Source organism: Chrysochloris asiatica, unplaced genomic scaffold (assembly GCF_000296735.1).
Source record: "Chrysochloris asiatica unplaced genomic scaffold, ChrAsi1.0 scaffold00051, whole genome shotgun sequence".
Taxonomy (NCBI): Eukaryota; Metazoa; Chordata; class Mammalia; order Afrosoricida; family Chrysochloridae; genus Chrysochloris; species Chrysochloris asiatica.
The window spans coordinates 15,928,642-15,951,834 of record NW_006408569.1 but is presented as its reverse complement, the minus strand read 5'-3'; the positions used below and the strand labels follow the sequence as shown (position 1 = coordinate 15,951,834).

Sequence of the window (23,193 nt, the reverse complement as noted above, 5' to 3'; positions counted from 1 at the left end):
AGACAAGACTCATTCTCCCATCATGCATATTTTTGTGTCATTATGTCAGCTCCCTAACAAATGCCCTAAGTGTAGCTTTATGGAGGTAGCACTGCATGATTTTGAAGAGCAGTTAATTAAATTCAACCTTCATAGCAGTTACAAGATTTGTATTGTCAGGTGAAACATAATGATGAGTAAAATATGAAACTCCCAGAGAGTGACTGAAAAGGAATTTTCACCAACAAAGCCTTAAGGGGCAAGATCTAGCACCTCCAAATGACTCCCCATTCTTGACACAAAAAACTACCTTTCCCATATAGAAACTAATATGACTAAGAAGAATTAGATTAATAGTATAGCAAAGAAAATCTGCAAACCAGGTAAATGACCCTCCTTCCTAAGCCTTAGTGATCAAACACTCAACCAAAAGGATATTTTACCACTTTCTATAAGGCCAACCCCTTCCTATTGTTCCAGACAGGTAGGACATCATAAATCTTTGCAAAATGTAGAAGATATCTTGTGATGAATGTTCAGAAAAACTCTACTATTCAGAGGAACTGCAAAGAAGCCTAGTCTGGAGTACTAAATGTTTTAATACATTAAAAGAAATCTCATTTTATTTGAATTAATTAAAAATGAGATTGCATGATATAAAAGCATCCCTCATTGTGACTAGCACATAGTTGTTGCTCAATAAATCATTATCTTCCTTCAAAGAAGTCTAGCAAGCAAAACCATTACCTGATAGAGCTCCTAATGGACCTGTTTTAATGAATAAATAAGCACACCATTCATTCAATAAATATTTATTGAACATCTACTACTATGTATCAGGCTCCATGGTAAGTATGCAAAGATGAAATCAGATTTTAAAAGCTCACATTTAAACTCTTAATAGTTAACAAATGCTTTTAAAAGTCTTAAAGCCATTTACAAACTAGATGATTATTCTTATAATCTTCTAATAGTATAAAGGTCTGTCTCAGCATGGTCTGCTGAAAAATCTATTACAGATTCTAAGTCAATTAAGACTTGTCTGCTTGTTCAATAAATGTTACTGAGTACCTGCTTCATCCCAGGCACGGTGTTAGTTGCTGAGAACACAGGAAAAGAATGTCTCTCACCTCAAGAACTTTCTAATTTAGTTGAGGAGATGAAAATATATGAATAATTAAAACATAATGGTTAAGTTCAACACAAGGTAATATAAGAGCCCAGAAGAGAAGCACCTAACCTCTACTAGGGTAGAGTTGGGTGAGGATAAAAGAAGGAATGTCAGGTAGGATGGTAGGAAACTAACACTGATATTCAATATAAGACAATATCTTTAAAATAGGTATCTCAATTCATTGACTAGAGAGTAAACACATACTAACTTAGATTACAGGAAAATAAATATGTAATAAAGGGGAGGTCAGCACAAAGCAAGACGCTGGGAAGAGCACAAGAGTTAAAGGCAACAAAGGTAAATACACAGTCCTGCAATTAACAGTAATAACAATAATCTATTAGTAGCAGCAGTCAAAAAACCAAATGGCGTATTGCATTAGGCAAATCTGCTGCACAAGACCTTTTTAAAGTGTTGAAGAGTAAAGATGTCAGCTTGAGGACTAAGGTGCGCCTGACCCAAGCCATGGTATTTTCAGTAACCTCATATGCATGCGAAAGCTGGACAGTGAATAAGGAAGATCGTAGAAAGAACCGATGCCTTTGAGTTATGGTGTTGGGAAAGAATATTGAAAGTGCCATGGACTGCCAAAAGAACCAATAGATCTATTTTGGAAGAAGTGCAGCCAGAGTGCTCCTTAGAGGCCAGAAGGCCAAACTTCGTCTCTCATACTTTGGACATATTGTCAGGAGGGATATCATGTTTGGTAAGTTGCTGGAGAAGGATATCATGTTTGGTAAGGTGAAGGGTCAGAGAAAAAGAGGAAGACTCCCAATGAGATGGATTGGCCAAATGGCAGCATCAATGGGCTCAAGCATGGCAACAGTAGTGAGGTTGGCCCAGGATTGGGCAATGTTTTGTTCTGCTGTGCATAAGGTCACTATGGGTCAGTACCGACTCGATGGCACCTAACAACAACATTAGTGGATACATAGAGACACACAAGTTGAACAGGAGTGGAAAGGTGAATGGGACTGCACTCATAAATATACAAGAGGACATCAAAAAGTTCATGGAAAAATTCCATTATCATTCAATTCTATTTTTCCACAAACTTTTTGCCAAGTCCCTCATATATAGGTTTGACAGAGGCTATTTCTAAATATGTATGTGTGCTGCAAATATATCAATGAATATAGTAGAGCATATAGGAGGCTGTTATGAAAACTTCTTAGCCATAATCAAACATCTTGAAGGAATGGGTAACTGGGCCTGGGGCAATTGGCATAATATTGTTCACAAAAACAATGTTCTATATCCTATTTAGTGAATAGAAGCCATCTAAGGTGCAATTATTGGTCTCTCCCTGTCCAGAGCAAAGAAGAGTAAAGATAATAATAAAAAATAATAAATAAAAAAAAAACATGAAAACAATTAGTATTAAGGGCTAATGGACCAAAAGAACCTCAGCCTCCACAACCTTGACACCAGAAGACTAAGATGGCACGAAGCTACCACTGAGATTACTCTGAAAGAGAACAAAACAGGAGGTCCTAGATACAGTGGGAGAAAATGGAGAATAAAACTCAAAATAATTTTAAAAATACCAGACCTAGCGATCTGATAGAGACTGATGGAATACCTGAGACTATGGTCCTTAGTCATACTTTAAGTCTGGAACTGAACTCACCCCAATGACCCAACTTTCAGCCAAATAATGTATAACATCCAGTAAATTGGATTAGGCAGGACAGAGACACAGCATAGAAAGTTATTAAAGAAGTCCTTCATTACTGAAATTAGCAAGGATTTCAAGTCACCATAAGCATTATATGTTTCTAAAGACTTGGCCTATCTGAATCAAGAAGGTACACATTCCCTATAACAACTAACCGTAGGAGATCAAAAGGGTAGCATTTGTCTAGGAATCAAACTCAGAAGGCAGGAAGGGATAGGAAAGAAGGATGAATGGAAAGAGTAAATGGACAAAGTGAGAAGAATGCTGCTTCATTGGTGGGGATTGTAATCAATGTCACAAATCAAATGTGTATGAATTGTTAAACCAAAAACCAATTTGCTATGTAAACTTTCATGCCTATCACACCCATTCAAAACTTCATAACTAAAAGCATATCTAGAAAATTGTGGGAAAGAAACAACTATTTGTACAGAATTATCTGGTGGATAGAGCTCAATGACTCAAGTTGAAAGTTCCCCAAGATTCCAATATCAATCAGTAGACCTTATCCCAGATGCCTAGAAGACAATAATGAAGTGCTATTTTAAATATCTACATTTTCCCTTTATATCAGGTTCAAGTACAAGGAATGACTGGAAACATCCAATTTGACACCTATGGACGTAGGACAAATTATACCATCGATGTGTATGAAATGAAAGTCACTGGCTCTCGAAAAGTAAGTAACCAAACCAGACAGTCCAAGAAAAAAAAATCTCAGAAGGTGTTAGTCCTCAAATGCAAGAAAGTAAATGTTAGGAAGTATATGCAAAGCAAATCCCCACACATCATTTTTGCCTCTCCATTGAACAGAACAATAGATATGATGCACAAAGTTGTTTTATAATCAAAGTGTTCTGTCTACACATTTTTTTAAAACCTTCTATTATGAATTGAGTAAAGGTTTACAGAGCAGATCATCAATTTTGAATTCAACAAATCATATAATTTGCTTCATTACAATGATTGCAATCCCCTCCATGTACCACCAGTTAACAGTTGTTGTTGTTGTTGTTGTTGTTAAGTGCCATTGAGTCAGTTCTGACCCATAGCAATCCTGTATAGGGTTTCCAAGGAGCAGCTGGTGAGCTTTAACCGTCGACCTTGCAATTCAAATGGCTTTGCAGTATAGTATCTGCCTCTATTCCCTTTAACTTTTGCACTCCTCCCTGTGTTTCCTGCTACATTCATCTTGCCTCTGCCAACCTTCCTCTTATTAAATGTTGCCTGTCCAGTCACCCATATTAATCCTCTAGCCTGTGAATAATTTTGCCTTCCACCTCCCCACTAGTAGGTAACCATCATAGAATGTTTCTTTATCAAGAAAACCTTTTCTTAACTGTTTACATCTGGGGTCTCATACAATATTTGTACTTTTGTGATTGACTAATTTCACTCAGCATAATAATATACTCTGAGTTCATCCATGTTGTGAGGTGTTTTGCAGATTCATTGTTATTCTTCAAGGTTGTGTAATATTTCATTGTGGATCTGTCCATTTACATTCAGTGTAATTATCTATATGAACAGATTGCTGTCATTTCTACACATTTTAAAAGGACAATTTTCTTCTGAGGCTGGTCTTATGAAACTGGAAGTTTCAAACTCACAAGTTATTAACGACTTCCTACAATAAAAGGAAGGAATCACTAATGTTGCAACATGTTATTACTTAAATAGAAGCTGTTGAGGTACATTTGCCTTTAGTAAAAGAATTGGAAAGTAGACATCTTTCTACTTTGCAAATTCATCCACCAAAAGGATTGTGGTTAAAGTATCTTTCTGTACTACTGAATTTTATAATATCACTTTGCCTCTATCATACTAATAGTTGAGTTATGTGTGAAGTGGAGATTTACTAGCCATTTGATAAAACCTCACAGAAGGTAAACTATTTTGAGTTATTTCTACATGATACTCACTGATTCCCCACCCACCCGCAGTTCCCTACAGTTCAAAGTCGAGTATTATTTCTGCTGTAGGAGATTGAAAAAACAAACAAACAAACAAACTACTATGGGTTAAGTTATTTTACAGAATATCTGTAGGGGTGAGATGAAGTTGGGAACCCCTAGGTTGCAGAAACAGCAAGCACATCAATGTGTGTTAGTGTTGGGGCCTGGAAAGACAGAGAGGGGGTGGCAAGACAGAGAAAGGACATCAATCCTTGTAAATCTCAAGTACTAAAGAAGTGTTTTTAAGTTTTCATTTTACAATAGCAGTTGCATTTCACACAGCGTTTTTTGAGTAAAAACTAAGCAACCAGGTCAAATGTCTGCTTTTTCTAGGCTGGCTATTGGAATGAATATGAAAGATTTGTGCCTTTCTCAGATCAACAAATCAGCAATGACAGTGCCTCCTCAGAGAACCGCACCATAGTAGTGACTACTATTCTGGTAAGTATGGGCAGAGGGCAGGTGGGCTTCCGTTTTCTGAAAAGCATTGTTCAGACCAGTAGGAAGATTTCAATTTCAAGCAGTGAAAATTTCCAACATGGCAGATCAGAAAGCTCTCAGAGTATCTTTCCATGATGTCATTTTAAAATCAGAATACACATATAGAACAGCTCAGATAGAATTCATTTTATACACTCTTTTTTCCCTTCAGAAGACAAGTGCTTCATCTGAACTTTAAATCTAATTCTTAATTTTGGAAGAGGCAACTTCCAAACATGGTAAAGAAAGTAGTTTAAAACAGAACCTATTGCCATTGAGTCAATTCCAATTCATAGTGACCCTGTAGGACTGAATAGAAGTGCCCCATACGATTTCAAGGCTGTAGGCCTGGTGTGGCACTGTAGGATAAGCACTGGATCAAAAGGTTGGTTTGAACCACAAACACAATGGTACAAATGCATCAGCAGCTCCTTGGAAACCCTCTACAGGGTTGCTATGAGTCAGAACCAGTTCTACGGCACTTAACAACAACAATAACAATTTTTGCAGGGAGTCCTGGTGTGGCGATGTAGGATAAGCACTGGACCACAAAATCAGTTTGAGCTGCAAGACTGGAGGTTCAAACCTACCAGCTGCTCCTTGGCAACCCGTTATAGGGTCGCAATGAGTGAGAACCGGCTCATAGGCATTTAACAACAATCTTTACAGAGAGAGAGTGTAGTAGCTCTGTAGGATAAACACTGGACTGTGAACCACAAGGTCAGCATTTTGAGCCCACCCACCACTTCATGGGAGAAAGATGGAGCTTTCTGCTCTCACAAAGATTTACAGCCTCAGAATCACTATACAGAGTCACTATGAATCAAAACTGACTCAGCAGCACTTAACAACCAGTCCTTGTTTAAAAAGTGGATTGTTGCACAAGGGTTAAGCACTTGAAAGGTCATTGGTTTGAACTTGCCTACCACTCCATGGGAGAAAGATATGGCAGTCTTTTTCTGTAAAGATTATTGTTGTTGTTAAGTACCATTGAGTTGGTTCTGATTCATAGCCACCCTGTATAGGGTTTCTGAGGAGGGGCTGGTGAGTCTGAAACTCTGAACTTGAGGTTAGCAGTCCAGTGCTTATGCTACTGCGCCACACCAGGACTCCAAAAAGCAGATTTGTTTTTGTTGTTGTTAAGTGCCGTCGAGTTGGTTCCAACTCATAACAACCCTGTCCAGGGTTTCTGAGGAGCAGCTGGTGGGTTTGACCCAGCGACCTTGTGGTTCACAGTCCAGTGCTAATCCTACAGCATCACACCAGGGTACTAATATTAGGGGTATCACTAACCTCTGTAACTCTCTCTGAGCATCAGGTTGTTGTTGATTTGTTGTTGTTCTAATTTATGGAATGGCTATAAGAATAACCTTCTTCCCATGTCACAAGTCTCTAAGTGGCACAAGAGATTTGTGTTCAGCTGTTAACCTAAAGTTTGGAGGTTTGAACCCATCTAGTGGCACCATGGAAAAAAGGCTTGACAATTTGCTTCTGTAACAATTACAGCCAATTACAGCAATCCTTGAGTCCTAGTGTTGTACTGTAGTATAAGCACTGGAATGCTAACCAAAAGGTTGGGTTCAAACCTACCATTCGCTCCCCAGAAACCCTATATTTACAGGTTGGCTATGAGGCACTTAACAACTGCAGTTCTATTCTGTCACATGGGGCAGCCATGAGTGAAAATCAATTAGACAGCAACATGTTTGGTTTGGTTTTTAGCTATGTCATAAGACCATTTCAAGGCATAATTCTCTATGTAAAACAAACTTTTCTGTAAAATGTAAAGCACCATTAAAATGTGAAATATTATTCTCATCTGATTATAATTTTTTTTTTCCCTAAAAGATGGTTTGTTTTTAACTGAATGAAGTGCAAGCTGGAATTAAAACAAGGATGGCATTAGGTCTGAAACTATGATTAATTGAATGGGGATTCAGCTGAAGTTTAAACACACATATCAAATACTCACTTTGTCATAAGTACTGTACCAGGCCCTAGGGATATAAAAATGAGTAAGTCACAGACCCTGACCTCACAAAGATCACAGGGCTTCCCTAGGGCTTGCTCCTGTGGGTTGGCTATGGTTCCTACATGGTAAATCCTGAAGAAATCAAAGGCAATTCACCTTCATCTAACTAGGGGAATGCCTCTGCACAATTTGACTAAATCAAAGACTTTACAGGGGAAAATCAGTCCTTCTTTCAAACCCACAAAAAAAAAAAAAAAAAAAAAGTAAAGCCATCTCTACTTCCTTAAATCATCAGATAAGGACTCCAAGGAATATGTGGCCCACTGAATGGAGGTTTCTTCAGTTTGTTAAGTAAAAATTTTATTAAAGGCCCTCTTCATACACCAAACCTTACTAGCCACAGGCAAAAACAAAAACTTTCACTATTACATTTATCAACTCCTGAAAAAATCTATAGGAGTAATTCTTCGATCTTCCTTCTCATCCCAAAGGAATCACCATATGTGATGTACAAGAAGAACCATGAGCAACTGGAAGGAAATGAGCGATATGAAGGCTACTGTGTAGACTTAGCCTATGAAATAGCCAAACACGTAAGGATCAAATATAAACTGTCCATTGTCGGTGACGGGAAATATGGCGCAAGAGATCCAGAGACTAAAATATGGAATGGCATGGTTGGAGAACTTGTCTATGGAGTAAGTTTTCTTTAAACTCTGTTTTCATTTACTTTTATGCTTTCTGATTAACAAAGGGTTTCATTTCTTAGTGTAATATTTATTCAATTGTATGGTTTTCGTATGATCTATAACAAGAACTTTTTCTTCTGAAGTTGAATTCTATAAAGGTAGGTTGACAATAGTATCATTTTAATAACAGGATAATTTTACTTAAAGGAAAGTAGAATTGTGGAATTTTACTTAGCAACATTGTGTACAGCCTGCTATCTACTGAAAATCTGTCCTTTCTGTCTTCCCTGTCCTAGGCAGCAGAATCACCACCCGCCTAGTCACCTAAGACAAGAAAAGCTGGGCATCTCTCTTCATTGCTCCCTTCATTGCTCCTATCTTAATTCTACTCTTAAACATCTCAAATCCAAACATACTCTTCATCCATACTATTATTTGCCAGTCATTCATCTGGTATCATATCTCTGCCAAATCAGATTTCCAAATGCCTTTAATACTCCATTTTAAAAGTCATGGTAAAATGCAAGTTCCTTAGCATGGCAAATAAGGCACTTCATAATCTAATGCCCACATATTTCTCTAGGTTCATCTTGTACTCTTTCCCCTCCACACCTCATGTTGTTGCTGTAGCAAGCATGTGCTGTTTCTTGAAAGTACCAAGCTCCTACTCAGAGCATGCTTGGAAGTGCCTCTGCCTCTCTGTAGCCTGCTAATGCCACCTACCAGTCCTCCAGAACTCAAAGGTGTCACCTCTTTCAAGGAGCCTTCCCTAATCTTATCTACACATCTGCAGTCTAAGTTAGGTGCTCCTGCTGTTTGCTTTCTTATAATATTTCTGACCCTGTATTGTAATGATCTATTTACAATTTTGGCTGACCTATTAGAAGATGAACTCTTTGAGGCTAGAAGCCATGTCTGATTCATGTCAATATTCCAGAGACTGGCACATAGTAGAAGGTCAATAAATAATGAATGAATAGTATGACTCTGCCAAGAGCTTGTACATCAACTGGAAACTGCCAGAGGTTCAAGCCAGATTTAGATTAGGATGTGAAATAAGGAATATCATTGCTGACATCAGATGAATCTTGGCAGAAAGCAAAGAATACCAGAAAGATGTTTACTTGTGCTTTATCGACTATGCAATGTGGATCATGACAAACTATGGATAACATTACGAAGAATGGGTATTCTAAAACACTTAACTGTGCTCATAAGGAACCTGTACATAGACCAAAAGGCAGCCCTTCAAACAGAACAAGAGGATACTAAATGGTTTAAAACCAGGAATGAGGTACACCAACCAGGATTGTGTCCTTTCACCATACTTATTCAGTCTGTATGCCGAGCAAATAATCTGAAAATGTGGATTATACGAAGAAGAACATGGCATCAGGATTAGAGGAAGACTCGTTAACAACCTGCGATATGCAGATAATACAACCTTGATTGATAGAAGTGAAGAGGACTTAAAATACTTATTGATGAAGATCAAAGACTACATACAGCCTTTGATTGCGCCTCAATATAAAGAAAACAAAAATCCTCACAATTGGACCAATAAATAAATTCATGATAAATGGAAATAATATTGAAGTTGTCAAAGACTTCATTTTGCTTGGATCCAAAGTCAACACTCATGGAAGCAGCAGTCATGCTTGGAAAAGTGGAGGGTCAGCGAAAAAGAGGAAGACCTCCAAAGAGATAGATTTACACAGTCGCATCAGCAATGGGCTCAAAGATAACAACAATTGTGAGGATGGCACAGAACTGGGCAGTGTTTTGTTCTGTTGTGCATAGGGTCAATATGAATCAAACTGACTTGAGGGAAACAAAAAGTATCAAGAGCTTAGCCATAGGCTGATCAAGAAATGATAATACTGTGAATTAGCACTTGTATGAGAGGGCTTCAAAAAGTTTGCGGAAAAATTCTAATTTTTTTAAGTTTATTTTTCCATGAAATATTTGAAGTTCCACCTGCAATGATAGGTCCCAGTCTAGACAACAGAAAGGGGAAACACAGAGGAATCTAGGAATGGAGATGCCAAGAAGTCCCAATTGGCAAGAAGCAAACATTCAAATCATCTAACGCACTGAGCCTTAGCTAGAGGTCAGGGAACTGACTCCAGTGCTTGAAATAAGAACCAGCAAGAATAAAGCATAGCTCCCCAACCCTAAGAGTAGAAGGGTCGCTAAACAAGTTTTGGGAACAGGCTCTTAGGAACAAGCACAAAGGCTGATGTTCATTTCTAAATATAAGGGCACAGAAAGAAAACTAGAGCTTAATATGTGGCTGGACCCCATATATCAAAACTGGAGCACCATCTTCCAACCAGACAAGCAACAAGGCAACTTGAAGCTCAAACTCCAGCTATAAGACTGCATCCAAGTATCTCTTGTCTTGGATCAAGGTTGGTCCTAGAAACTGGGGCAAGGTTGAGTCACAGATGAGATTCATGAAAACCCAGCTGTGGGTAAGAGAAGACCTTCTATGGTCAGAGAGAGAGCTAAACAAGGAGCAGAACACCTGTTGTGCTTTCTGCTGATCCTGGGAAGCTCTCAAACATCTTGGCACAGATCTAACCTCTTACTTTAGGAATTGGCCATCAGTTTTTCTTCCTGTCCCTTATCTCCCTAACGCTCAGGCTCCAAGAAGTCCTTTCTTGCTCACAACTCTCCTCTGCACTTAGTACATTATCTAGTATATAGCAGATGTTCACTTTAAAAAATAATAATAATAAATCAGTGTCCAGCACTGGATGCCTGGATGCTATTCATTAAATTGATTCCATAGTTGGACGTAATCCTGTATTATAATTATATTATTAGGCGCCATTTGTTGAATAGTTACGGTTTGTCAGACATTGTACTAAGTGCTTACAGACATTATCTCATGCAATCTTCACAGCACACCTGTGAGGGAGGTAATATTATTAACTCCATTTTACAGCTGATAAAATTGAGGTGTAGAGAGAAGTCAAAGACCAAACAGCTTGGCTCAAACCTTAACTATGGAGTCCATGCTTTTTCCTATTACATTATACTGTCCAATAGCCAAAGTGTCATTTCAGGCCTATTCCATCCTGAGCGATAGTTGAAATTTATTGCATTTGCTCTTGGCGACTTAACCATTCTGGAGAAAAGAGTATTTGGCCATAGTAGTCAGGTAGAAAATTCAAAGCATCAGTTTCCATTAGTCCAAGGTAACTGACATGAGCTCTATCAGCTCTACCAGCCCATCAAAACTCAATTACCAGGGAGAGCTCTTTAGTGTTGTTACCCCAAAATCTTGGGTCCAATGCCCTGAGGTGACTGAATCTAGTCAGTAACCACCTGTAGTGAAACAGAGAAAGAGAAAACCCCTTATTTATGAGAAAGTTGACTAGCAGAACAGCCCACAGCAAACAGGATGGTTTAATTGTTGTTCAATCCGTTTTTGCTTAGCAGTGATGACTATACTAGTTCTCAACAATGCTAATCAGTACAGCATACAGGTGGACTATAATTCTACCAATTACACTAAATTACACGGTGGTCATAATGCCCCAATAAACAGCTCAAAGGAAGGCATGATTATCTATCCTGGCACCTGTTTGTCTAGATGGTTACTACTTCTGAGAAGTTACACAAGCAAGGACCAAGCGTTTGTTTTTGGCAAGTCTGGCCTCTTGTGTTTTGCCAACTTGCTTTAAAAAGGGGGTGGGGGGACAGAGTCTCCCCTCCCCCAGCAATTTCTTTAAGTGTTTAATGAGCAAACAGATGGAGAGCATGGAGCTATTTCTTATAATGAACATGAAAATTACACCGATAGGCACTGCTTTATATTTAGGGTATTTTCTCATATGTATTTAGTATGTAAAACAGATTAGAGCAGGAGGTTAAAAATGAAGAAAGCTAAGTTGAAGAACGCTTCGCAAAGGAGACGTCAGTATCTGCCACTAACATCTCAAGAAAGAGTCAAAATGAATTAAATTTGCTAAAGAATAAAGGAGCCAATCAACCTCCTTTTCATATGACTCCTAAATGAGTTTTCTTTCTCTAAAGAAATTTAAATCAAGGTTGATGTTTGGGGCACCTTGGATCTTCAAGAAGGCTATTTTTGAAACAAACGTCAGTAGGACACAATGTGTCCCATTATGTAAGCTCTTCAGAACATTATGGACTGTCCACCTGCTTTCAGCAGTTTTGATTTTGAGCTAGATGTCTGTAACATCGCCACACAGTAATTGCCCTCAGCTCAAATACCTTACAGACCACAAGTTTTTATGGTTTCCAAATACCACGTGTTTTAGAGGGCATTTTAAAACAGAATTTTGTTGCTAGGAAAGCTCTTAGACATCCCTTACCTACATTGTGACTCATTTTGCAGATGGATATGGGGACCAGCCAGGATGAGACATTAGAACTACCCAGTGGGTAAACAAGAAAACAAGGCCTGATGGAGGGTAGGATTGGTGACAGGAATTGTGACAAAGTCACAAAACCACACAGTTTGACAAAGCTAAGACTCAGATTTCCTCACTCCTGGTCTAATCAATGTTTTGTCCACAGAGTCACTCTGACTCAGTTCACTTAGCATATCATATCAGAAATTAGTGTGGAGTGAAATGTGATATCCCCCTCCTACCTTCAAGGGACATAACAACTAGTTGGAGTATAAAGTTTTCCATCGAAGAACCCCATCATGCTTAGCTGTAGTGAACATCTCTGGTTATCAGTTGAAATATTTGAAAATCCAATATATACAACTGGGAGTTTCCTCCCTTTGAGTGGAGACAAGACCCAATTAAAAATGTCAGGAAATGAGCTAGCAAGAAATTGAGACCCTAATTGGTGAAAGAACACCTCACTGTGGTCAGTTGCCATGTTTCTTATATTCCTAGCACTTAAAATGAAGGATAAAGAGTAGGGGGTACCTTGGGAAAGGCCAAATTACTATCCAGATTGGTGCCTCTGGTTTAGAAAACTGCAGAGAACTTGAGGATGGAGATAGGAGAGGAAGACAGCTGATTCCAGGTCACATCCTCTGGGTGTCCCCAGACTCTTTCATGTTCCCAGGACAAATGGCAATTTTATAGATGCTATTCACACTGACATTTCTCCACCTAGAGGAAATTATCTCTTAGGTTGTCACTATTGTAAGATAGATTCATGTTCCATTAAGAAAGGCAGAAAGTCGATCTGTCCTTCCAGCTGAAAGGCAGAGAAGCAAAGGTCCAGTGATAGATGCCAAATAGTCTCTTCTGTTCTTCAGGTGATTACACTGGGTTTTGGCAGAAGGGCTGATAGTTTGATAAAATTGCCCCTCTCTTCCAATGATGCATACAAACTCCAAGAAGGAGCATTAGTGATGCATGGAAGTCTGCCATTCTGAACAGAGATATTTGGGATATATTTCCAACCAAATTTCACCTCAGAAGGCCTTCATCCAGCTCCAGGGACATTCCTTAATCTCCACTTTGTATTTAATGCTCTCAACTCCCCAAGGACAAGAGGCCCTAATCACTAGATCTAGACAGGGACATCTGTTCTGGATGAAGAAATGAGGATATCCTGTTGTGACACTGCTTGTTGTTGCACAGATTTCAATAGACCTCATCCCTTTCTGCAAATCTTAACAATTACAGACAGCAAATATCCCGTAGAGTACAGCCAATAAAGAAATTTAAGTCCTGCCCCATTGCTTTCTCCAATATATTTGAACTTTCCAAAGAAAATGTATGCCAAAGGCCACTAGAACAGTGCGGTTGATAGAGGGTTAAGGGGTCAGGGCACCTTTGCCTCTTCTCTGGGGTCTTTCTGTATTACCTGCCATACATATTGCCTTCCCCTCTCTTTCCCATCCCCTCTCATTCCTTTTAGAAAGTGCTTTTAAATGGTAACTGATAAACTCCTGCTCATACATAGCCTTCAGGTGGATTACAAGTTTTGTATCAGATAATCAGATGAAAACACTTTAAATGTGGCACTGTAGGATAAGCACTGGACTGCTAGGTTGGCAGTTCAAACCCACCCACCAGCTTCTCCTCAAAAACCAACTCAACGACACTTAACAAGTATTATAGCTCGAAACATTTTTTTTAAATGGTCGTTTCCATCTTAAACATGTCAGATTTTTAAGTGCACCATTCTTAATTGTATGAGTTTGCTGTGTTTTTAGTGCTTCCAAAATATGTGTATGACTTTGGAAGCCCACCTATGAAAAGGATTATATGAGGGAACTTGAAAAATTCCATTATCTTTCTATTCCATTTTCCACAAACTTTTTAAAGCCCCCTCTTAAGTCTCCTCATGCTAAATCCTCTCCATCCCCATAATGCAGTTGGCTTCTAGCTTTCTAGTGGTGAGTGGGAAAAGAAATCCTAATTTGGTATGTTTACTGAGCCTATACAACCACTCTTAAGCCGATTGATTAAAATCCTTAAAGTATTCAAGGTGCAAGCAAAAGTGCTAGTAAACATGCACCCTGAGTATTTTGTCCATAAAGTGGAACACCTTATGGTTTCTGAAAATGTCCTGCCTACTGCTGGTACCAGCACAGGTGGAAGGCTTGAGGACAAAATGCCTCTGGAATTGTTCAGGACACCATAGTACAGCACTTCATTATTGAGTCAGAATTTCACCTCCTCATCCCCATCCATAATTCTATTTTCTTAAAGCAGTACAAGGTGAGCTTTTTAATTGTTGTAAACAACATAGGTAATACATTTGCTAATTCCACATTTTTACATGTACAATTCAGTGACACCAATTATATTAATCATGTTGTGCTACCATTACTAGTATCTGTTGCCATCCGTAATTCTTAACAATACTCTCTCCCAACCTCAGCTAGTTCACAGGAGCGGAGACCAGGAAAGAAATGCCCTCTGGGAAGCTGCCTTTTTACTTTGTCATCAATGTTGGCTTGTTAAATCTTTCACTTGCCTTGCAAGTGACCTTCCCCCTCATCTGCATGCTGTGGCAGTCCCAAGAGAACTAAACGGGTATTTTTGGACACTAGTTAGTTACCTGCTCCTCCCCATTATAATAATCAAGTTGATTGATTCACATACACTATGCCAAGCAAGTCCTAATCTCAGAATAACCAACCATCACAACGGTTTTTTCGTATGGGGGAGGGAGTAGTGATGGTAGGAGCAAGGCCTGGCTATGAGTTGACATGACTATTCTGCTACTTTGGTCTCATGATTCTGACTCATAGCGATCCCATAGGGCAGGATAGAACTGCCCCATAAGGTTTCCAAAGTTCTAATCATTAGGAATAGGCACCTTGATGATGCAATAATTAAGCACTCAACTGCTAACAGAAATGTTGGTGGTTCAAACCCACCAGCCACTCCAGGGGAGAAAGATGTGGCAGTCTGCTTCTGTAAAGATTTACAGCCTTGAAAACCCTATGGGGCAGTTCTATTCAATATTATAGGGTCACTATGAGTCAGATTCAACTCAGTGGCAATGGGTATATTTATCTTTAAGAAGCAGGCTGCCACATCTTTTTCCTGGGAAGTGGTTGGTGGATTCAAACCACCAAGCTTTTGGTTAGCAGCCAAGCACTTAATCACTGCACCCCCAGGACTCCTTAAGAGGTGAGAAGGATTGGTAAATCTCCTCATCAAGTTGGCTATCCTTGAGGTTTAATTAGTATCTCTGTTTAGGTCCCTGAAAGGACCTAAAGGTGGTGCAGAAGGTTAAGCGGTGGGCTGCTAACCACAAAGCTGTTCTGCAGGAGAAAGATGGAGCTGTCTACTTCCATAACTGTACAGTCTAGGAAACTCTAGGGAGCAGTTCTACTCTGTCCTACAGGATTGCTATGAGTCAGAATCAATTTAATGGTGGGTGGATTAGGTACCTAGGTGGAGCAAATATTCAGCAGGACTATTAACTGAAAGGTTGGTGGTTCTAATTCACCCAGTGGTGCTGATGCAGAAAAAGTCCCGGCGATCTGATTCTAAAAGAGTACAGTCACTGAAAACCCTGTGGAGTACATATAGGTCGACTCTGAAGCATGTGGGGTCACCATGAGTTTTTGGTTCTCTTTTATTGGCTGAAACTTCTTCCACCTGTTTTTTAGTGTCCCTTTGTCTTTTTCCATCTGTGATAGGTCTTTTTTTTTCTTAAGTTAAGCATGGTTAATTCTTATTTTAGAGGCAGATTCACAACAATGAGGCTTAATTGAACACAGATATAACTCCATTCTTCATTTCAGGAGCACCCTACAAAAAACAAACTCCAAGTACTTTGAAAAACCTCCTTAGGAAAAAAAAAAATTCAGAAAAGGCAAAAACTGCCTGGCTGAGGAAAAAAGGCAAGTGCCTGAGGGAAATAGATTCTTCCTCTTGTCTTTTGTGATTTCAAAAGTACTTCAGACTCCAAATGGCCTCCCTTGGGAATCTGTTCTTTGGCTGAGTATTCCTGGGAGCCAGTTAACAAGTCTTCCTGCTTTGTCAGTATTTAACAGTAGGTGTCTTATTTACAGGGGGGCACTAGTGGTACAGTGTTTAAGTGCTGTGCTGCAAACCAAATGGTCAGAAGTTCAAACCTACCAGCCATTCTGCAAGAGAAAGATATAGCAGTCTGCTCCCTTACAGATTGTTCTTGTTGTTGTTAAGTGCCATCAAGTTGGTTCTGATTCATATTGACCCTGTATAGGGTTTCTGAGAAGTGGCTAGTGGATTTGAACAGCCGATTTTGTAGTGAGTAGTCCAGTTGCTTATCCTACAGCACCACACCAGGACTTCCCATAAAGATTACAACGTTGGAAACCCTATGTGGCGGTTACACTCTGTCCTGTAGGGTTCCTATGAGTTGGTGTCAGTTGGGTAGCAATGGATTTGGATTTGAGTTTCACTTATTGAGTTAGTTTTTGTTTATTTTGTGTATCTCTTTTAAGAGAAGTCAAGATTCCCAAAATTCTTTCTTCATTTACTTGAAAAATCAAGCATGAAAACCACTGCTGTCGGGTTGATTTCAACTCATAGGGACCCTATAGGACAGACTAGAACTGCCCCCATAGGGCTTCCCACAAAGCAGCTGGTGGATTCAAACTGTCAACCTTTTGGTTGGCAGCCAAGTGCTTTAACAGGACTCCTCAAAAAAATCCATTTCCCCTAGTGTTAGTCCAAAGTGATTTTCTTCCATAAAAGCCCCTTAATTTTTCCTTCCAAAACAAAGAAAAAGCAATGTTTCCTAAACCTATCACTCTTTTAGACTTACAAACTAAAAAAAAAAAAAACCATAAAAACAACCCTAGTCAAATGAAGTAATTAAATTCAAATAAAATCAGATAGAAAGCAACACTAGAGGGGCACTTGCATGTTCTGAGGAGGAAGGAGAAACGTTCATGATAAGGCTCTTGCCAGCTACCACCACTAAACGGCTCTGCCTCCCCCCACGACAAAAAAAAAAAAAAGCTTTCTGGCCAGTTCCATTCTCCTTAGTAGCCTTTGTTTCTATGATCAGATCTGGCCTCAGTGAAAAGGGTTATTTATCTTTGGCTCCTCTCCAGTCTAACTGGGATGAATGGACAAGGATGGCAATTTAGATGAGACGAGAAAGTAAAGAACAACCCTAAAAGACTCTCACTGAATCTACAAACCTCCATTGATGATCTCTGGAGCCAGGTAGCATGAATAACTGTGGGGCTACAAACTGATTGAGAGAGCAGAACTAAGAAGAAAGCCAGAGACTGAACATTCAGAGCGGTAGGAGAAGAACCATATCCTTCAGTATCAAAGACCAATAGTGTCACGTTAGCAGTTATATCTGAGCAAACAGGTTTGAATTTGGTAACCAAGTATGGAGTTCAGAAATCATTTCAGTAAATTGGAGAGGATAGAGATTAGACTGCAGATGTATAAAGAGAAAAGAGAGTTCATAGATGATGCAAACAGGTTAGTTACTCGGCTCCTATCAGAAAGGCTACAAGTTCAAGTCCACCTAGATGTATCTTTGGAGAAAGACCTAGTGATCCACTTCTAAAATATCTCAGCTATTGAAAACTATGGAGCACAGTTCTGTGCTGACAAACATGGAGTCACCTGAGTCAGAATCAATTCAAAGGTAACTGGTTTTAAAAAGAAACCCAAACCCATTGCCATCGGGTTGATTCCAACTCAGAGTAACTCTATAGGACAGAGTAGAACTGCTCCCATAGGGTTCCCAAGGTTGTAAAGAAGCCAGCTGCCACATCTGTCTCCCATGGAGCAGCTAGTGGGTTCGAAACACTGGCCTGTCATTTATCGGCCAAGTGCTTTAACCACTGCACCATATGGGCTCCTTTTAAGGAGATATCGTCATCATCAAGTGCCATCAAGTGGCTTCCAAGTCATAGCAGTACTGGTCAGGGTTTCCAAAGAGCAGCTGGTGGGTTTGAACCACTGACCTTGTGGTTTGCAATCCAGTGCTTATCCTACAGTTTAAGGAGACCGTGGTGTTGAATTCAAGAAGTAGCAAAGGTGTATTCTTTCAAGAAATTTAGTGACAATAGAGAGATGTCACCACGGTTAAGGAGGGGTTGTTGCTGGTAAATGTCTTCAAGTCAGTACAGACTCATAGTGACCCTGTTCCGGTTTCTGAAGAGCAGCTAGTGGATTTGAACCACTGACCTTTCAGTTAGCAGTCCAGGGCTTATCCTACAGCGTCACACCAGGACTCCAATTAAGGAAATAAGATAAAAAAAAAGGTGAGGGAGGAGTAGTTTTTGTTTTGTTTTTAATTGTTAGTAAAGGTAATTACCTGAATACAGGCTTTAAGCTAATAGGATAAATTGATGGTTCTCAAATTACAGCAAGCATCAGGATTATCTGGAGGGCTTGGTTAAAATGCAGATTTCTGGGCCCCAACTGCACAGTGTCTGATTAAGTACGCATGATGACTTGGCATTTCTAACCAGTTAACAGGAGACACTAACACTGCTAGTCCAGGGACTAACTTTGAGAAAAATTGGGCTAGATTAATGCAAAAAGAGACATTAATGATGTAAAAAAGACTATAGATGGAGTTGAGTTTTAAGAAGAGATGGAAGATTGTGGGATGCAAGGAATAAGCAAATTAAACCATAAAAGAAAAGGATCACTTTCTATGAGCTCACTTCTAGATGAGAATGACAGAAGGGATGGATGAAGATGAAGCAATGAGTTGAGAAGGAGGCAAGGGGGACACTGAGGTAAGGGAGCTCTTATCAGATGGCATCCATTATCTCCGTAAAGTAAGAGGCAAGATCATCTGCAGAGAGAATCTGACTAGTAAGGACTGGGGACTGGGAAAGGTTTGGAATAAGCATCATTCAGAGATGTGTAAGAAAATATACCTTGGAGTGACAGATGTTAGGGTTAGTCTTAGAAATGGTAACTTTGAGATGGTGGTGAGCTGCCATGGTAGATTTGATTAGCAGGTTTCATTCAACAAATGTGTACTTTCTGCAATTGCCACTAGGATGTAGAATGCCCTCCATGAGAGTATTTTTGTCTGTTTTGTCTGTCTTGTTATCTGCTTCATTGTTGTTGTCTTTGAGTCAATTTTGACTCATGGTGACCTCATGTGTGGAGAGTGTTTCATAAGGTTTTCAAGACTGTCACTTTTTGGAAGCAGATTCCAGATCTGTCTTCCAAGGCATCTCTGGATGGGTTCAGATCACCTACCTTTTGGCTTAATCCTTAGTGCCACCATAATTCTTTACACCACCCAGGGACTCCAAAGGAGTTGGCTGAGGTTGGTAATTATATGTAAAAATAATGAATAGTAGAAACCTGCAAGTATCTGTTGTTATTTGGCTAGTCAGTTCTGACATGTAGCGACCCCTGTATAGGGTTTCCAAGGAGCAGCTGATGGATTTGAACCACTTAACTTGTAGTTAGCAGTCCAGTTTTATCCTACAAGTTACATCAGGACTCTGAAAGTATCTACAGAGTTAGACTATTATGGTGACTAAGAGTTCTGGTATGGAGCTGTGAGTTAATGTGCTGGACTGCTAAGTCAGCTTGAACCACAATGTCGGCAGTTCAAAGCTCACCAGTCGCTCCTCGGAAACCCTATACAGGGTCGCTATGAGTCGGAACTGACTCGATGGCACTTAATAACAACAACACAAGAGAGTGGGTTCTGGAATTTGAAAACCAAGGTTCTAATCCAGTCTCTCAGTGCCTTAATGCTCTCATCTCTAAAATGGGAATGATAATAGTACCAACTTCAAGGTGGCTGTGAGAATTTAAGTGTGATAAGCACTGGACCACAAGGTCGGTGGTTCAAGCTCACCAGCTACTCCTCGGACACCCTATACAGAGTCGCTATGGGTCAGAACTGACTCGAGGTCACTTATCAAGTATAAAAGTATGTGAGTATAAAGTGCTTAGCATAGTGCCTCACACGAAGTTAAGTACTAGAAGTTTATTATCTACTTTTCCCCTTAAATTATTAAAAAGTATTTCTTAACCTGCTTGAGTTACATGTCATTCAAAGTCGTAAAACTAGGCTGAACAGGTATTTCCAGCGGCGCTGACTCACCCCTGACAGGATCAACAACTGGTTCATCATCCACAAGACGGAGACCAATGTGGTGCTCCTGAGCGCCCTGCCGGTCTGGCCCTTCCAAACGGCCCGGAACCAGGTTCCCTGGACCAGGCCCAGGCTGGGGGCAGGAAGGCCGGACGACTGAGAGACCCCCAGGCTCACTGAGTCCTTTCCACAGTAGCTCCAGGGCAGCCGCTTCTTCCCAGGACTGTCCCAGTGCCTCAGCCAGGTTCTCCCCTCAGAGGTTCACATCTCAGGCGTTGGCCCCTAGGCGTCTCCCTTCAGGCACTGTCGCTGGGCTCCTACGTCAGGAGCTGAGCGTCTCTAGAATCCCTGCTCTTCACTCAGTGTCACTACTAACCCTCAGTGCCACTTACCCCCCTCCTCCCAGGATCCTTTGACTTAAGTAGCTGTGCTTAGTAAATCTGCTCCTGTGATTTTGGTAGAAATGAAAAAGCAAGAAGGCGCCTTATGTTTTTAGGAGAGCAACCAAACCTAGGTCTGAGGAATAGAAAAGCCTGTTCCCCGTTTCAGGAAGGCCAGTGTGAGGAGTACTCCTGGTTTGGAGGCTCTTTTGCACGTTCCCTGCCCCCAAATTAAACGTAGCGTAATGGCTATAAATCGGGCAGCGAACCTCAGGGTCAGCAGTTCGAAACTACCAGCGGTTCTGCGGGCGAAACATTTACAGCCTCGGAAACCCTGTTCAGGGTCGCTATGGCACTTAACAATAACAATAGTTGAGACATATTGCATTAGGCAAATCTGCTAGACAAACAAGACCTCTTTCAATTGTTCAAGAGCAAAGATGTCAATTTGTGGACTAAGGTGCACCTAACCCAAGCCATGGTATTTTCAATAGCCTCATATGCATTTGAAAGTTGGAAAATGAATAAAGAAGACCACAGAGTTATGGTGTTGGAGAAGAATATTAAAAGTACCATGGACTGCAAGAAAGACAAACAAATCTGTGTTGAAAGAATGCTCTTTAGAAGTCAGGATGGCAAGACTTTGTCTCTCATACTTCAGCCATTTTATCAGGAGGGGCCAGTCCGTGGAGAAAGACATCATGCTTGGAAAAGGAGGAAGACCCCAAATAAGATGGATTGGCACAGTGGCAGCAGCAATGGACTCAAGCATAGCAACAGTTGTAGGGATGGCACAGTTCTGGGCAGTGTTTCATTCATTCTGTTGTGCCTACTCAATGGCACCTAACAACAGCAACATAGCTGAGACAGCGGTTTTGCTTAATTTTATTTATTCTTTTTATTGTTGCTGAGACTATGCACAATACATAGCGCCAAATGAAGCATTTCTACATGTACAATTCAGTGACATTGATTGCATTCTTCAAGTTGTGAAAGAAACCATTTTCACTCTCTGTTTCTGAGTTGTTTCTCCCCCATTAACAAAAACTCACTGCTTCCAAAATATTTTAATCTTTTAAAGTTACTTTTCATTTGCTCCATCTAATCTAGTGGTTACACCCAGACTATGAGTCAAGTTTTTAAACCTTGCTTTTGTAGAATCCTTTCTTTGGGTCTTTCTTGAGTCTTTGATCAATGTATTTCTTAGAGGTAGAGAGGGGACAAAGCTTTAGTGTGCTGTTTTGTTCATATTTTTGCAAACTGTTTCCCTAAGTGACTCTGGTAAATGATTTTTAGGTCATTGCCCCTATTTACTGCTATAACAATCTCCCTAGAATTAATGAGCAAAGAGAATTATTTTAGCATTATTGTTGTTGTTATTTTTTATTGTGAATTGGGTGAAGGTTTACAGAGCAGATCACTTTTTCATTCAACAATTCATACACACTTTGTTTGATATTATTGATAGCAATCCCCACAATGATACTTTTCCCACTTGCTCCCTGTGCAAAAGAGCATTGTTTTTAAATAACTTGTGATATTGGGATAAATTATGGTTGGCCTTGTCAGAAGCCAAAAGTATAGACTTAAGTGTCATGTAAATGACTTAGAATCAGTTTTTTTTTAATTTCTAAACCCTTATTGGTACATGAGTGTTTACCTTTCTTGTAAATACCACTGTGAATGTGGTGGTGCATATAGCAGGCAAAATGATGCAAACTAGATCTTATCAAACATCTTAAGGCAATGAGTAGCTGAGCCTGGGGCTCAGGACCATAGTCTCAGGGGACACCCTGGTCAATTGGCACAACATAGTACACAGAGACAATCTTCTACATCCTACTTTGGTGAGCAGTGTCTGGGATATTGAAAGCTCATGAGCTGCTATCTAAGGTACAGCTAGCTATTGGTCTCTCTATGTACAGAAGAAGGAAGAGTGATGAAAATTGAAGATGCTTGCAATCAACTAGTCCAACAGACTACTGAAACACGTGAACATCAGTTTCCACGACTTTGAGACTAGAAGAACTAGATGGTGCCCAGCTACCATTACCAACTACTTTGAATGGGATCACATTAGAAGGTCCTGGACAGAGTGGCATAATACGTAGAACAAGATTCAAAATTATTTAAAAACAACAACAACAAATACCAGGATTACTTACTGGTCAGAAAGAGACTGGAGGAACCTAAGACTGTGGCCACTGACCACCCTTCAGGTCTGGAAAGGAACACACCCTCTTTCAGCCAAGTAGTAGATAGGTATATAGAGGGAGTAACACCACCAGTAAAATGTGCTCACTATGAATGAGGAACAGTCGAACATTCAGAATTGGATGTAGGGCAGGGATAGCGTGTACCTAAAGACAATGGCAAGAAGGGCTGGGAAAG

At 40.0% G+C, this 23,193-nt stretch overlaps 1 protein-coding gene across 2 annotated transcripts in view; it reads left to right on the top strand.

The window, feature by feature from the left end:
* The window catches only part of GRIA3 (glutamate receptor, ionotropic, AMPA 3), a 491,170-nt gene that overhangs the window by 355,338 nt on the left and 112,639 nt on the right, over nucleotides 1–23,193 (top strand). For both annotated transcript variants that reach the window (XM_006862852.1, XM_006862853.1), the window contains exons 8-10: nucleotides 3,406–3,510; nucleotides 5,120–5,227; nucleotides 7,730–7,936. In XM_006862852.1, the coding sequence (XP_006862914.1) occupies nucleotides 3,406–3,510; nucleotides 5,120–5,227; nucleotides 7,730–7,936 (420 nt within the window). The remainder of the gene's footprint in view (nucleotides 1–3,405; nucleotides 3,511–5,119; nucleotides 5,228–7,729; nucleotides 7,937–23,193) is intronic.